Source organism: Sebastes umbrosus, chromosome 2, assembly GCF_015220745.1.
Source record: "Sebastes umbrosus isolate fSebUmb1 chromosome 2, fSebUmb1.pri, whole genome shotgun sequence".
Taxonomy (NCBI): domain Eukaryota; kingdom Metazoa; phylum Chordata; class Actinopteri; order Perciformes; family Sebastidae; genus Sebastes; species Sebastes umbrosus.
The window spans coordinates 7480503-7498115 of record NC_051270.1 but is presented as its reverse complement, the minus strand read 5'-3'; the positions used below and the strand labels follow the sequence as shown (position 1 = coordinate 7498115).

The 17613-nt window shown below is 39.5% G+C and overlaps 2 protein-coding genes across 6 annotated transcripts in view; one reads left to right on the top strand and one right to left on the bottom strand.

The window, feature by feature from the left end:
* itfg1 (integrin alpha FG-GAP repeat containing 1) overlaps window positions 1-16321 on the bottom strand; it is a 167574-nt gene extending 151253 nt beyond the window's left edge. The window contains exons 1-6 of the mRNA XM_037748976.1: window positions 15926-16321; window positions 15588-15672; window positions 14451-14584; window positions 12518-12575; window positions 12036-12113; window positions 11829-11923 (exon numbers count right to left, since the gene is read on the bottom strand). Of these exons, the coding sequence (XP_037604904.1) occupies window positions 11829-11923; window positions 12036-12113; window positions 12518-12575; window positions 14451-14584; window positions 15588-15672; window positions 15926-16130 (655 nt within the window). The 5' untranslated portion in view covers window positions 16131-16321. The remainder of the gene's footprint in view (window positions 1-11828; window positions 11924-12035; window positions 12114-12517; window positions 12576-14450; window positions 14585-15587; window positions 15673-15925) is intronic.
* A 325-nt stretch (window positions 16322-16646) lies between these two features.
* The window catches only part of phkb (phosphorylase kinase, beta), a 116472-nt gene continuing 115505 nt past the window's right edge, over window positions 16647-17613 (top strand). For 3 of the 5 annotated variants that reach the window (XM_037748966.1, XM_037748942.1, XM_037748934.1), the window contains exon 1: window positions 16647-16724. Coding sequence is in view for 2 of the 5 variants with exons in the window: in XM_037748957.1 (XP_037604885.1) it covers window positions 16661-16724 (64 nt within the window). In the remaining 3 variants the exon portion in view is untranslated. The remainder of the gene's footprint in view (window positions 16725-17613) is intronic. The other 2 variants (XM_037748957.1, XM_037748949.1) reach the window with 1 other exon arrangement.

Sequence of the window (17613 nt, the reverse complement as noted above, 5' to 3'; positions counted from 1 at the left end):
TCACTTTCTTTATGCTGCACGTGAGCTTGTGTGTGTAAATAGAAGCTGCTCTCGGAACTACTGTAACAAGCATAGCAAAGCTCATTCCACGGACTGGAACAAAGTGCGTATACAGGGCGTGTTATCAGTGCAGCGTGCCAACATCAAGAGTGACGGGCATTGTATACTGAATACACTGATAAGTCAATGTGTGTAAAGTTAACTAATTAAATCTACAGAGGGCAAATTACATATTAAGATTGTTGGCTTTGCACAAGAATGTACAGATAGAAACCTGAAATACTGTAGACTGGGATGACAGAGCTTGTCAAACCAACTGTGTTAGTGCTTTTAGTAAAAACATAAAAAAATGGCATGTCCTGGTGTTCTGGAGGTCTGAGGTGCATACCAAGAAGCCACCATGTGACCTCAACTCAACCAGGGACCTTCCAACACTGTTTCACTCATCATATATTCTGTTGCTCTTAGTTAGTAAAGGCAAAAAATGCTGTAACAAAACTAAGGGCTATATTTCCCTGAACCCTGCGGAGCGGAGCAGATGGCAGTCGGGTGTGCCCTTTCCAGTGCATCAGGGGCGTGCCAAACACACTTATTTTCACGTCCAGGGTGTTTAAACGATATATTCGCACAAAAACCCTGCATACACCATTTCCCAGATCAACTGGTATATAGAAGATGAATGTGCAGTGAGAATGTGCACATCTCACACTTACTTCAGACCAGGCGTACACACAAACCATGAAGAGATACCATAGCTGTGGGTGATATAATAAGGTGGACATGAAATATAAAGATGAGAGATTTCGTTTTATTTATATGTAATATAAATTAAATTGGTAGGCTTAGGCGAGCTGCCTTTTTATTTCTCTTGAAACTTTGCAATTTCAAAAATATATTGTATATTATATACAGTATATTGCCCATCAGTAGCAATATCTACATTTTTAAAAATACATTTTTGGAGGTTGTGAATCGATTAGATATTGATTTAGAATTAGAAGATAAGAAACTTGATTCTTACATGAATCGATTCCCCCCCTCAACCCCTGACGGGTTGTTTGCCAATTTCACCGACTGTGTTATTTTTGTCGTCTACAGCGTTCTGTAAAATGTCAATGCATAATGTAATGCATATTTCTGTCTTTCCATAACATAGTTTTAGTTGTAGATCTACACTGATTTTTATGTCTATAAAAATTCAACTAGTTTTGACAGTTTTACATGCAAAAAGAATTACTGAAAATCTGGGAAAGAAATAGTTGCCTCTTCCTGAATGATCCACAAATAAATCAGGATTTTTTTAAAAATAACTCTTTTTTGTCTCTGGGAACATCACTATAAAATTTAATCCAGACAGTCTCTATCACATGGTGCTGCCCATCACAGCCTCACGTCTACCTGTATTGTAATTACCAATGTGTAGCCCGAGGCGGTACTTTGGCCAGACTTGTTAAAAAGAAGGTGATGCGCGTAGTTGTTGCCCCTGGTTACCAGGTGTTTTGGATGGAGACATTGGGGAGGATTGGCAGGAGGGAGTTATTAGCGGTGAGAGAAGTTTTAATTTATCTATGATTTTTCATGGAACTGCATGTGAACTGTTGTCAATGCGTCTGTCTCCAATATGCCTGCTGATTTACCATAAAAACTGTAGAATAATGAATGAGAAGTTTCTGTGGTTACTAGCCAAAGTCTGCTACTTGTTGCACAAAATTTAACCAGCGAATCTGCCATGCGTAGTTGTGTCTTGACAGTGAGTAACATCACTCCAGTTAGAAACTGCAGATGGAACAGATATTAAACTAGAACGAAATGAAAAGTACAGCTGAGGCTGATGGGAATGGCAATCACTTTGCAGGTATTTGGTCATAAACCGAAGTGCAGGGATACCGAGGAGTACCAAGATTTGAGCCAATCCATCTTGTAGACGTTGCAATATTTTACTGGATATGTAAAAAACGGAACCTACTGGTGGTGCTAGAGGAAATGTCAGAGGATCACCAAAGTCAGTAGGATTCATCTTTTAAGGACCATGAATGTCTGTACAAAATGTCATGACAATCCATCAAATAGTGTTGGACCAACCGACAGACAGGCTGACATTGCCATCTATGGCAGGTCCGCTAGTGGGACTTTTTTTATTTTTATATATGAACACGTATGTGATCGGTAGGGCAGGTTTACTCTGACAAAATCAGAGATAATTTCTTTTTACAAATACCTCAGTGCAGGTTGTTGTTAATTAAACAGAAGTGACTTGCATCAATATTCAGAACTGCCCTTTGTAAATGTCCATGTACAGTTTTCTTCTTGACAAGGGAATTTATTATGGGACATAACATGGGTAGACCGTATAACCTCAGGCCACGGTCACAGTGCTGTGCGAATCAGAGAGGAAATGTTCTGCCTCATTTATTCCTACTATTCATTTATCTGCAAAAAAAAACTCCATGCTCACCAAAATAAACACAGCATCTCTTTTGCCCGTTTGACGCTGCGCCAGCTTTACTGGAGGCGGAAATGTTACAAACGACACACCTCAAAGGACTGGCGCATTGCACCAGGCAGGCGCTCCGAACATGCCTGTGAGCTCACTCCAAATCTCTAGAAAATGGGGAAAATTACAATGTGAGGAACAGCAGTGATTGCGACTGATGTGTTAATGAAGATGTAGACTACGTGTGGGTGCCGAGGGTTTAGCATTGGGATATGTTCCTCTCTGTTTTAATACAGAAGGAATGTGTAAGACTGAAAAGACATTTGTTTAGATATTTGAATAAGCCCAACCCAATTATGTTTTGTTTTGGCTTTCTATCCACACTACACCAGGCTTTTCCCCACTGAAAAAAGGAGCTTTTCAAATGCTTAAACAAGTGACTTAATTTGTGAGGATGGAAAAACTCTACTTTTAAACTACAATTAGCGCCTTGTTGTATGCCTTCTCCTACCAGTGAAATTGCAGTTTACATCAAAGTCTGCAAAGTCTGATTTCATCATTTTATCCTATTAGACATTTGTGTGAAATTATCATAATTTGAATATGATTAAGGTCCCTTCAGGTGTTTCTGAGATATCACATTCATGATAATAGGTCAGATGTGAGGTCATAGTGACCATGACCTTTGACCTAAAAAATTAATAAATTCATCCTTGACCAGTGGGCAACTCCGGGTCTGAAAAATTAAGCCAATGTGGAAGTGCCTTAAACTTGCATTCTTTCTAATAGCCAGCAGGGGGGCGACTCCTCTGGTTGCAAAAAGAAGTCTGATTGTATAGAAGTCTATGAGAAAATGATCCTACTTCTCACTTGATTTATTACCTCAGTAAATATTGTAAACATGAGTTTACAGTCGCTTGTTTCAAGTCTTCTTCAATACAGCATGATGTTCATTTAGTAAATTATGGTCCCATTTAGAGTCAAATAGACCATAAAGCAGGGGATGCTTTAGGAATTGGTAACCTTGTGATTGGCAGCTCGCTGCCACGGTGTTGTCCGGTCTGGGAGTCGCCGGCGCGGAGGCATAAAAACATTTGCCCATTATTGTCAATTTGTCTAAGTACTTCCACAAATCAGACAGGCCAACAGTTAATCACCTGACATTGTCTCTGCCGACTTTTATTTTGGGTCTTTATAGTTAATCAGACAACACGGACGCTATCATTGACATATCTTTGTTTCTTTTGTAAGACAGCTGCGCAACTAATAAAGTTATTTGATCAAGAGTCTCAGTGCATCAGACCATGAATGCTTTGGGGCTATGAGCCTGTTTGCTGTAGTACTCATTTTGATGGTAGCACATCATTAAATTTAACTACGAACTAGGCTTATATATGAGAGCTCCCCTTGGATTACTGGATAAAAGGAACAGGAAAAACATGCAGTAAACTCATAGTTTACCTACAGAGGAAGACAAATAGTAGGGAAGCGTTAAGACATTTTTTATTATTAGAGGAAGGAATGCTATTACTATTATCCAAAATGCTTGCGATATTCTTCCTCACTGGGTGAATATCTCTCTCTGTGATAGTACCCTGATTACCAAAACGACTATTAAAAGTGCCTCACTCTGCCTTCCAAATGTAAACTTAATCCCTGTATAATCAATTCTTCTTCTTGGCCACCCTTGTTAGGTGGCAAATCTGTTCTCTCACCCCCACCCCCCACCACCACATTATTAGTCAGACAATCAACAAGCCACTTCGACACAGAGCTAGTTTAATTGGATGCTGCACAGAGCATTACCATGCCCGTTGCCTAGCAATGGATCCTTATGCCAGTATTGCTGTCTTTGTGCATGTTTTTCTTTGTGGCATCTATAATTACTTTGCAATTACTACCTTTTTCCCCTCAAACAAGTTCCTATCTTGCTCTTGATAGCTTCCTGCCCAGGGGCGCTCTTTCTGATTTCTCATGATGCGATATGGCCTCTGCAGGTTACCGTGATCCTGGACTGGAGATAGATCTCATATGAGCGAATACAGTACTATTCAAATGATAAGGACATCTCCTGTGGCCATTTGGCTCTGATGATTACAAAAGCTTTGAGGGCTATTGAAGCACCTGCTCACATCAGCAGTGTATTGTATAAATGGGAACCTACTGGCTGTCCTGCAAAAGCCGCTTTCCTGCTACAGTAATTAGTTGTCACTGTGGTGAGAAGTAACCAGAACAGAACAACAACTAACGTCTACGAAGCCAGCTCAATGCTTAATGATATCTTTGCTTTTGTGGTGCAAAGAAAAGATAGCATTATACTCTACAGACAATGTTTTTCATGGCAAAACTGTTTTTACAGTAGGTAGATAAAACTAGGCCAGAATGTTGAAGACATGGTTTACTCTCCCAGTGGATATGTGCAAAGGGCTGCAGGCCACGTAAACTTCTCTTATGTGATATTTCCTCCACTCCGTTGTCCTGTCTTTACCTACACTATTAACTAAGGATGCACTGATACCAATATCAGATTTTAGGAATGTCACGAGAACCGATACTCTGGTACCAAGCCAAAATTCTGAAAACGTGATGGTACTTGTTTTTCTATCGCAGATATTGTAGGTTCCGTCAGGGCTTGAGATTAACGGTGTCCCGTTGTCCCGGGGACGAGAGTGTTTGGGATGCAGTAAACTCACTATCGACACGTCCAGGGGACACACCCTATTTTTTTTCCTGATAATGCTAGATTGCGAAGAACAAATCTGTGTTGAAATTGGCAGGACGAGAGCTAGTTAACATTAACTGTTAGCTCCATGCAGGGTTACGTTAACAACAGCTAACGTTAACTAGCTCTCATCCTACCGTTTTCAACACGAGAGGTGCCACTGATGCGTTCTCTACTCAATAAAAATTGGTATTGGGCGAAGTTAAATTCTAATGTTATGATGTTTTCAAATGTAATCTTGTAAAATGCAGTTTTTGGTGAGAAACTTGAATAAATCCAGTTGTTTGAAGGAGATGTTTTGACTTCCTAACAAAAAACAGTATGTAAACGGTAATAAAGGATGGGATGTTGAAGTATATGCATGGGATGTATTGTATCACTTTTGTTTTTTACTGTAACCAATTGGTATGGAGAATCATGGAGCTTCACTGGTATTGGTATTGACTGCAAAATTTCTGGTATTGTGACATCCCTATTGGATATCAGGCCGATACTGACTCAAATAGCTGGATTGGGTATTAGTGACAATGAGACTGATCTATTCAATTCAACTCTTTGTTTATATACATTATATACTGGAATTAAATTCCTATCAATTTTGAAAATTTACACATGAATTTATTCGTTACATGTTATTTTACAAAATTAGGAAAGCAATGCTTAAGCAGTCAGGGAGGTATACAGCTTACTAATTAAACAATGACATTGGATCAGTACTCGGCTTCGGCCACCCAAAGCCCAGGTATCATATCGGTATCGGGACTGAAAAAGTCGGATTGGTGCATCCCTACTATTAACTCCAGACACTGTGTATATATTTTTGACTGAAGTACAACAGTCGTACACTGAGCTGGAAAAAATCCAACTTCCTTAAAGAGACCTGAAATCCCTCAATGTGTGAGGACTGAGACAAAATAACTGGAAACAAAAGAGCATGAACACAAAGCTGTTATGAATGCGTTGCTGTTAGAGACACTGGCTGGAGAAGTGTGATAGTAACCAAAGAGATTACGAGCCATATGCAGTATGTCGCCGCCAGGTTGGTTGGCTGGAGAGTCCAATAAGCGGGCTAAATGAGGCCTTGACACCGGCCAGGAAACAATTCCAGCCTTTTTTTTTCTCTCTGGCAGTGCTGATGTAGTGAGGCCACCCAATACACTACTATAGGACTGTTTACAGCTATGACATTGGACTGAGATTGGAGTCATGACACGGCCCTGAAACAACCCTCATCCTCTTTGGACCGCACTAACAAAATACCTCACTGTATTACTGTACTTGGAGGTGAGAGAGGGGACGCTTCCCAACATGAAAACCTTGCTCAAAATGATGAGAGGAAAGGCGTTCCACTTCCATTATAAAGATTTATTACTAGTCTTTGTCCTGTGATTGACTGTTTAGTAGATTAGTAGGTCTAGTTAATCCCTTCCCTGTGCATGTGTAATTTTAGATCTACTCATGAAGTGCCCCACCACTATCTGCCAGATCGTTCATGAGGCGTTTCTACATTTTTTCATTTTCCCCCGTTTATGCAATTTGCATTTTCAAGTATTTCACACTTATTGCCCACAGTAACTCAACTCTGCTTGTCTCAATTAAGATGAATTAAGATTAATGTGCATTCATACCCTCATTTTATACTCATTAATATTAGAGTATTTTAAGACTTCTTTTATCCCTCTGAGCTATAGAATTATGTGGCTATGGGTGCCTAAAGTAACGTTTGGGAAACTTCGGCCACAACATTAACAAACACTGGAAGGCTAGATACCCAGAGGGTAAATGATAAATGCAAATAGAGATGATGAGGAAAGTATGCTAGAAACAGCTTTGCTGGTGTTGCTTGTGAACAGTTACAAAGTGATATTCAGGGCTTTCTTCCTGATTAAAATATACTGGGTGGCTAAATTATCAAGCATCCCTAGCTACATCCAACGCAATATAATACAACAACCTTGCAATGAGTGTATCCTTTATGGAGCTTACCGTGTTTGGTCTAAGTTGAGACTGAGGCGTTGACTGAAGTCTACATTGTCATTTGGAAGTTTTAGTTCGTAGTAATGTCGAGTTGTATAGTATTTTATTGGCATTTCCAATATAACTATACCCATATTTATTAAGGCTGTGGTCAAAACATGAGAAATCTTATTAACAATGGCTAGCACTTTCTTGAAGGGATAGTTTGGGTAATTTGAAGTGGGGTTGTCTGAGGTACTTATCCATAGTCAGTGTATTACCTACAGAGGATGACGGTTGGCAGGCCCCCAGTTTGGAGAAGCAGACAGGAGTTACCGCACAGAGGGAAAACAATGTAATGCTGTGGACGGTGCCAGCAGCAAAACATATTTTAGACAAAAAGAAAGGCCCACTTTCCCCGATTTTCACTGCCAGACAGCCCTTTCCGTCAGGGAACTGAAGCCGTTATATCCATCTATGCTCTCGCCAAACCCACAAGACTCCATTAAAAAAAACTTTAATTTTACCTCACAGAACACGGGGGTTGCTGTTCTACTGCTGCCTCGATTGGTTAGTTAGTTTGTGCTATTATGTGATTTTGGTGAATCCCAACTAACCAAAGTCACACAATAACACAAACAAATCGATCGAGGCAGCGGTAGACCAGCAACTCTGCAAGGAGTTGAAATTACTTTTTCCTCAATGCAGTCTGGCTGCTTTGGCGATGGCATAGATAACTGCTTCAGTTCACTGTCGGAAACAAAGACTGTATAAATGTCTCACGGCAAGGTAAACCGGAGAAAATATTCTAAATATAGCGGTCACTTAAACTGATATTGATATTTTTAGGTGAGCCTTTCTGTTGGGTAGCTAAAATACGATTCATTGCTGCCCCCGTCCACAGCAGTACATTGCTTTGCTTCTTTGCAGTAACTCCCGTCTTCTTCTCCACACTGGGGGCCTGCCAACCGTCATCTACTGTAGGTAATACACTGACCATAGATAACATACAATCCCACTTCAAAACATCCGAAAAAACGATCCCTTTAATATCATGAAGACAATATGAATCTTTAAAAACCATCAATGGCAGTTGAAAAGCTTTCAACTCTAATCTATTTTAAACTGGCCAACTAGTGAGACCCAGATTGTCCTTAAAACTTGCTCTCTCCCTGCTTAAGCCACACAGTGATGCTCCAGCCGGTACCGCTTAGAGGAGCAGGTGGTCACAGCAGACAGCGAGCAGAGCCATGCTGAAGCCTCACCCACCGCCTTGCTCACCCTCCTCCCACCCTTCCTCTGCCCTTTATCTTTCCTACCATCCTTTTCTTTCGAACCATTCATCCGACCAGCATCCTCTCCGACTCAGCTTTAAGTCTCGATCCCTTCCTGCCTGCTTTGCTCTTCTTTCTCTGTCTCCCTCCATCTGCATGCCACCACCGACAGCGGCAGCCAAAGGGTCTGACATCCACCAGATGTACAGTGGGTTGTTTTTTTTCCCACTGATTCTTCTCCTCATGCTCTGTTGTTCCTGCAGCACATTAACCACAGCGAACTGAACACACTTAAGAAGTCACAAGGATTTCATGATCACTGTCCTTGTGCGTTTGTGTGGGTGTACATGGGTGGAGGGGAGGAAAGGAAGTAAGAGGTGACTTCTTACAGCAGAGATAAAGCAAACTGTGCAGAGCCTATGAAAAGAGTGAAAGGCAGTCTGACGTGCCGGCCGTCCCGCGGACTGATGAGTTGCAGCGTACTTCACGAAGCAGTCAAAACCAATGATGCCCCAACACAATCCAATCTGTATTAAAACAAACATCAAATATTGCTACTGGGATTTCTCTTAAGTCTGCCATAAAAAGTGGAAGTTTATTGACTTTCTCCTAATCCCTAAACAGATTAAATATGAATTAAAATCTGCTCTGGTTAAACTGTGACAGCCCTGGGAATAAAACCACACAGCACAAAAAGATACCTGCTGTGAGTACGACATGACTAAATCCTCTCTGATTACCTTAAACACGAGGATTAGTTTCTAGAGGGGAAAAAAAAAAAATCCTCCCATAAGTCTAAGTGACAGCGCTACACTTAGTGGGCAGAAGGACAGCAGTGAGATGCTGTAAAACAAGAACGAGGCGATTTCTCCATTCACTGGTGAAGAAAATGGCTATTCCATTCTCTCTTAGTCAACTTGAAAATTGGTAGCATTAAATGGATGCTTTGGTCTCTTGTCTGGTTCCTGGAGTTTCCTCGGGGGAAACTTTGTGGAATGCAACGCCTGTGGGTATCAAGTTTACAACTGCACAATCTCTACACCCTAGGAGTATTTGAGAAATGTTGCAAGCAAGAACAGAGGCCAGCATTAATCTGGAAGGAATCCATAAACCAGGAAGCATCTGAAAATGTGTTAATCCTCTTCTACATACAGTATAATTAGATTTTTCAAAAATAAACTGATCACATGGATTGCAGTTCTCCATTCACCCAGATGTTTTCAGCTGCAATAAGTCACTGATCACTGCAAATCTTCCATTCAAACGTCAAGCAAATTTTAAGTGAACTTTGGAAATGGCGCAAAAAAAGAAATGCAAACTAAGCGCGTTTCCATCAACTGGTTTGAAGCGAATAAACTCGGCTATAGTGTAGTTTGGTCAGAAGTTGGTGCTATAGGCTACGAATGGCTGTAATCTGCCAGTATGGGAATATCCAAGAAGACAGCGACAGCGGAAACAGTTGATCAGTCATGTGAGTTGAATGTTCATTAAGTCAGAACTTATTCGGCAAAGTCGTTTCCATAATCAGGTTAGTGCATCAACCCTTTTTAAAAAAAATAAAAAACCACCTCAAGCGAGCATAAAAACTGTTTTCACAACTGAGGGAGTTTTATTGAATTTTGTCGATTCCATACAGCTTTTCCAATGCCATACTTCAAATTGTGAATAGAATATGTGAATAGAAACACAGCTATTGACAGCTCAAATAGAAAATGAAGAGGAAACTGGAAAGAAATTGCAAATGAGCTGATAATTTAAATCATTAAACTACAGTGTTTGGACTGAAAATTGTGTTTTAAAAGAGCCCTAAGCCTGAACCCCGCCTAACCCTCTTTACATGCATACAGTCTTTTCAAAATAATTTCCGTCTTCACAATACACAACTTAGTTAGGTTTAGGCAACAAAATTATTTAGTTAGGGTTAAAATAATTACGTAAGTGTAATTTAAGTACGTAAGTTACTTGACAAATAAATCAACATTGACTTCAGATTTAACACGGGATAAGAACACAGGTCTCCTATGCAAAAGTTCCGTCTTTTTTGACCCACCCATCCATCCCGACCTCCTCCCTACGTGGCATTTGTCGCTCTTTACACTTCCTGGTTCAGAATTACATGGATTAAATACAAATTCATTTTGTGGGATACATGCAAATTACAATGCATTTACTTTTCGTAGGTATAGCTATGAACGGTGTATGAGAACAGCCTCCTTCATTACTTTCCACCACTGTCCACTACAGGAACTTAACGACCAATACCAAATGTGCCAAAGGCAGAAATGTGCTGAATTACACACCTTTTTCAAGGTGCTGATACGCCCTGAAGGATTTGCCATTTCAGCACTGGAGGTTCTTTGTTCCATTTTAGTTTCTTTTGTCTCAATCCAGAACTCAACTCTGTCTAGCTTTCTCCTAACACTTTAATAACACTTATTGATCCATGTAGGGAAACACTGAAAGCCCATAGTGGAGGAACAAAAAAGAAGGATGTGGGGATTTAGGTCTCAGTTATAATGAATCAATGGCACACGGCACAATGTGCAGTCAAGAATGTAAGGTACAAGGCACACAATGGGGTCAGTGGTGTTCACTTACATGCTCAGTGTTAGCAGATAGATATATTGAAAAGATGCAGTTGTCCTAAATGTATTATCCCAGATGATAATCAGTAGTGGGCTTTGTAATCACTCCTGTAGTGTCTTGAATAAGCACATTTTAGAAGGGAAGATGCTTACTCTTAAACCTTGTTCTTCCATTATAGAACGGCCTTTTACACTCACTTCATCATCCTGCGACACTAAGACAGAAAACACTTTATTCTAGAAGAGTTTTGGCCCATCAGTGATATGAGAAATCTGTACAGTTAAACAAAAAGCTCTATGTGCAATGATTCATTTAGGAATTGTGTCCAGAGTTCAGAGAATGGTCTGCCTATGGCGATGAAAGGAAACACTGCCAAATACTTAGACAGGAATTAGGAAAGGAATTCAGGTTTGTTTCCTAGAGTTGTTGAGAGAAATATGTCATCTATCCTTGTGCAGCATTGCCATTTCAGTCCAACAGTGAGAATCAGAACAGATAAACTACCTCGCTCTAGTATCAAACCATGATCCTCTAGTGTCCCATGACCTCCAGTTTAAACCTCCAGTTCGCCTGCATCCAATTTTAACTAATTCTCTCCCCACACAAACTCACAGGACAACCAGGTTACACACCCAGTTAGCCTATTAAATCTGCTGTTAAAAAAGTATGAAGTTGTGTCAATTTTAACTTTGTGACAGTTTTCATAGCTGAAAATGCAAAGATTTGATAACACTGCTGTGTGACGGGTGTTGAGCACATCTTCCCTGAAGAGTAAGCTGTGTGTTCGGAAAACCCCGCCAAAGCATTTTGCAATTGTTTCTCATTTTTAGACATTGCTTTAACATCACTGACTCACCAGCGGTGAAGTCCTTGCTGACGTCGATGAAAGCGTTAGAGTGAGGGTTGCGCATGATGACAGGTGAACTCAGTGCATTCCGCCACACTGGATTCCTGAAGGGGAGAAAAACCCAGAAGTTCAAACCAGGATTTAAAAACTCTTCATTTTATAAAATAATTCAAGGTATGAGAGGATTAGAAAGAAGCACGAGAATGATTACATTACCTCTTGGTGAGATAGCACACTTCGGTGAGTGGAGGGTTGGTGACTCCAAAAATGTCTGGGATCATGTCCCCATTGAAACTGTGGGAAGAGTTTCACTTTATTAAAACTTACATTGGGGTAATGGTTTATTAGGCACATACTGTACTGTTTTGAGGCCATAGTCAAGTGGTGGTGTTGTACTGGACTGCATTATATTGAAATCTTTCAAATATGTTCACATCAATTTGCATAAATGAGGACAGCAGAATTTGGGTTACAGTACAGTATGCTGGCATCTTGAATCTCATCTAAAACAGGATATATAATAATAAAAAATAAATCAAATGTGTGTTTTGATATGGAACAATATTTCAAAAACATGTTTGAACATGCAAATCTAGCTAAACTAAACAGAAGGCACATTTGTTTTTTTCCATGACCAGCATTATGAGCAAAATATCCAAAGCAGAATTTATGTAAACACCATTCAGACTGATACTTACTCCATGACAAGAGGTTGATCTGTAAAGGTCTTGTTCAGCCTGATCCACCCACTCATATCTGCAGGAAATTAACAGTTTCAACAGGCTCTGAGTAATGTTTGGTCTGACAAAAACACTGCACAGAAAATCAGTGGGCTGGTCAGATCAGGCTAAACTGATCTTACGTGGTCCTAATGTCAACAGCTATGAACAAAGTTGAATTAGATATTGATTTGGGTTTTCTTTTCTTTCTTTTTTTACAGCCTGTCTTGCAGCAAAAAAGGGTACACATTTGATAACAGATTTCACATAAAACCCTGGCTGGTAAGTTTTTACTCAGGTATTTATTGTTTTGTTTTGTCTTAGTATATCTCTTAATAGCATTCATTCATTCATTCATTCATTATCTGTAACCGCTTATCCTATTCAGGGTCGCAGGGGGGCTGGAGCCGATCCCAGCTGACATTGGGCCAAGGCGGGGTACACCCTGGACAGGTTGCCAGACTACCATAGGGCTGACACATAGAGACAGACAACCATTCACGCTCACATTCACACCTACCTTCGAACCTGCGACCCTCTTGCTGTGAGGCGACAGTGCTAACCACTGCACCACCGTGCCGCCCAGCATTTTGTTTGTTAACAGAAAAAATATGTTTTTATTTGAGGTTGTTACTGTAATTAAAAGGTCTTATTGATAATATTTTTATGTGGACGAATATTCACAGAGCTTTTAAAAAAGTGCCGAATAAAAGTATGGCTTTTCCTCAAAAGAACATTATGATTGTGAATTGATCATAAAAATTTTGACAGGTCCAAAATTATTGTTTTGTCCATCATGCTGCAGAATACGCAAATATTTACCGTAGCAACAAGTGATAACTGGCGTTCACACATATTAGCTGTCTTAGCTTAATTGTCCGAAAAATAATAACCCATAAAATTACAACTTGCATATTTAAGCACACACACACCTAATGTAGACCTAAAGCTACATGTTGAAAAATTAGTTCATTGCTCTACTATTTAAGATTCATAACTTGACATGACTGTCTATCGGAGTCATTCCACTCGACCATAACATATGCAGGTTGTGCAACGAACTGGCAACCACGTGTTGTGAAGTGAATGCAATGGAACGGGGGAGGGAGAGTGCGACATCTAGTGCCTGAATGTGATCAATGTTATCAATAGCACCTTTAAAAGGCAGGGTTGGTAAAGATATTAGAAACATTTTTGTTACATCAGTTGAAATTTTCATTACATCCTGACAGCAATCAATAAATCAAATGCTCTGACAAAAAGAGGAAAAAGATCTGGTATCTGTGGCTGTCGCAGGATTGTAATAAACTCGTCCAATCATTGCATCCGGCCCAAATGTCATCGGAGTATTCCACAAGCTGCTAGCTTAACAGCTGTGAGTACTAACAATAGCCATGTTCGCCGTTCACATTCATTATGATATGTTTATGTTCATTGTCATCATTTTGGGGGAGTGGCTTTGGAGGGAGGCCTGAAGCGACGTACTGTCAGTGTTGGGAAAAGAGTTGACAACACTGGACTGGGTTTTTTAGTTGGATAATTTTTTTAAAATCTAGTGTACTCTTGCTAGTTTCTAAAGATTGTCCACCCTGCCTTTAAGTGCCAAATAAACTTTTAAATTTACAATACTATACAATTTACAATACAATTTTACAATACTACTACACGTGAAAAGGTCTACTCAACTTTAGTTTTACTGTACTTTTTCTCACTGATCATTTGCACCCACCAGGAGAGTCAAAAATGCGTATCACAATGTAGGACTGGATATTACAATTGAAAACATAGTAAAGGTATGCATATTAATATGATGTTGGGGCCAATCAAATCATATGAGACAAGAAGAGTGAGCTAAATTCCTTTCTCTGGCCTCCACCCACCCTCAGCACCCCATGCACTGTTAGAGCTGTACCTAATGTCTGGTTGTTCCCCCAGAAGATGAAAACAGTCGTCAACTTGGAGCTCTGGATCTGAGTTGTAAGAAGGACATCCATCTGAGAGTCTCCATCATAGTCCCCAGGAACCACACTGGTGATGACGGTGTCCCTGAACAGAAAGATAGTCCATTAATATGAGAGACAATGACACGCTGCTCTTGTAAATCTATTCCCTCTAAATCAGCGTAAACATAACCACCCTGAAACGTGAGTCACCTCTTCAATATTGACGAACATGTTTAAATGTTTGAACGGTCTTGCTCCTCTGCCTTTCTGCAAAGACATCATGAGACTACAGAGCTGTAGCAGATCCACCAGAGCTGCTTCAAGTGGCAATTGTTAAGTTCAATTCTGCAGAACATCTTTTGCTCAGACAGCTTTTTCTGTGAAAGGAGCGAAAGTCTTGGAACTCGCTATCTGATCACTTGAAATCTGCTGCACATTTTACCACCTTTAAGAGAGAAACCAAATCCTGTTTGATTCAGCGACAAATCTGTACTCGTGCCTAGTTTCTAAATGTAATGTTTTAAATGTGTGCTTTATTGTATTTATTTATTTTTCCTGTACCCATTCCTGTTTTAATCTCTTATTTTCACAAAAAGCCCTTCTAGCCGAACTCCCTTCCGGAGGAACTGAGGCTAGTAAACTCTGTTTCTTCTTTTAAATCATGCCTCAAACCCTACCTTTACAGGAAGGCCTTTTTATAGCAATCCCTTGTTTTAAATGTCATTATTGTTGACTTTTTGTACAAAAGTCTTATGTTCAACATTTTATTTTGGCCTATGTTTTTATTCTGTATTGTTTTTATCTTGATGTTTGCACTATTTTAACTTATGTAAAGCACTTTGTAACTATGTTTGGAAAGGTGCTATACAAATAAAGTTTATTTATACTATTATTCTAGGGACAGGTGTTGCAAACTAGCATCCGCTATAAGCACTATGATACTGGCATCAGATTTTTAAGTTGTCTGTGTACATTGTATTGGTCCCTATTAAATAAACCATGAAGAAGAAGAAGAACAAAAGGAAATTAGGACATGACATGTTACAGATTATGTGTAAATGTAATGTATAGAAACAGAAATAGCACTGAAAGTGACATATATATACCTTGGTAAAATGTCCTTTGTGATGTTGACTTTGGGCTTGAAGTAAGGTGCTTTCGAGTCAGCCAAGAAGATCACCAGTTCAGACCCTGAAACAGTAAGAAGTCAACACAGACACATTATGTATTCTAATTAAAGTTAATTAACAATCCACCACAAAGAGATGAAGCGAAGGACACACTGGATATGTAACTATTTCTGGTTATTTTTTACAGTTTTATAAATTTGTATCACGACCACCCTTAATTACAACCTGCAGTACATATCTTTAAAGCACTAAACATTGTTAAAGTGTATAATTCGCTGACTAACGCGACAGGAAGCAGAGTAACATCAACATACGCTCTCTGATGATGAAGATGTCTGTCTGCTTATCCGCGTAAAAATCACCAAAAGCTGCAATAGTCCCGTAATTTTCAGCACCGAAAAGGTCCACCGTTACATCCTGAAGAGCATAAACGTTATAATGTGCCACAAAAAGTAACAAAAACGCCCAAAAATGGTCTTTTAACATCCACATCCTCCTTCTAGCACTGGTGCAGCTCATCACAACACCACACTGCTATACGGCACACAGCTTTACAGCAGGCTGAAATAGCAGCGTTTGCTTGATTAAATGACGAAATACATTAAATATTACATTTTATATTTAGATATCTGCTCTCCTGTTTTCATTGTGCTACGAAAAAGTGGGAGTAATTTACTGAAATAAGAGGTAAACAATGTGATAATAGAGTTTCCTTGTTTACGTCAGTGTCGTGCTCCGGGTGAGTTTGACAGTTGACAGTTGTATCCGGTTGTATAAAGTTACAGTAGAGCTAAGTCGGATGTGAATGACGTGTCCCTTCAGAATAAAATACATTGTCAAGCTGAAACGTAAGAAAAGCTAATATATTATGACAAACAAAAGATATTGGTGCTTATTAATGTTTCATAACACTTTTTACTGTAATTAATTGTCTATTAATATACCATGTTAATGTTTTAGCTACTGCCTCTCTTTTATTTTGAAGGGCGAAACAGGAAATGTTTTAACTCTTTTGCTAATTTGATACAATTTTGACACATAGTGTCAACATGGCGAGCCTGGCTGATGTCGGCTGGAAACTCCTGGAATTTAAAGCCAAATCAAAAAGATCAGGTCAGACTTATTACTTCGCATGACACAGTGCAGCCATTGTTTGTTATTGTGCCAGTGTTTGTGTGAGACTGTCTGTTTGTAAATCCACTGTATAAATGGACATGATCTGCACCATTTATAATGTGTCCACTGAAGTGACGGTGCAAGCATGAAAGGTCAGAGGTGGTGTAAATGTTCATGCACCAGGGGGGCTATTTTAAGAGCCTCTCATCTCTGCAGGTCTCCTTTCACAGTTACATCTCACCCATAGTTACATGTATACTGTGTGTGCAATGCATGAGATGTGAGTGCAGCCAGGGCCTGTGGAAGCTGGCACACTGTGCTATCCCTGCAAAAGTGATCCCATCATAAAACTTTGAAGGTTGTTATATAATGCAAAGATTATAAAAAACATCATAATAACTGTTTTTCTGTAGGGACAGCATTGTTTTAAGTGATACAATTGAGGAAAAACACCATAAATTCTGATCAGGTCTTTCCAAACTCACTCATTATAAATCCATGTAAGAGTGACTACAGTGATTGTAAACAGTCAGCTATTCTACCTGTACTTTCTTGGTGTTAATACTTTTTTTTTTGGTGTGCTAAATAAATATTTCATAACAGTGTACCTCCGTAAATCATCTAGTAGTGTTATAATAACTGCTGTTGTTTTGGGAATTTTTGTATCTGCTAAAAGGCAGATTGCAAAGGAAAACAAATCCTGATCTTAGTGCAACTTTAACGACTTTTCTATTAATTAAAACATGTAATAAGGTACATCCATTCTCACCAGTTTTCATAGTATTAACACACCAGTGTAGCATTCTGAGTTCATAGCATTTTGAAGTGGAGCGTAAACATCAATAATCAGTCAAGTGCTGTCCTGATTTCAAAGTCCTTTTCATAA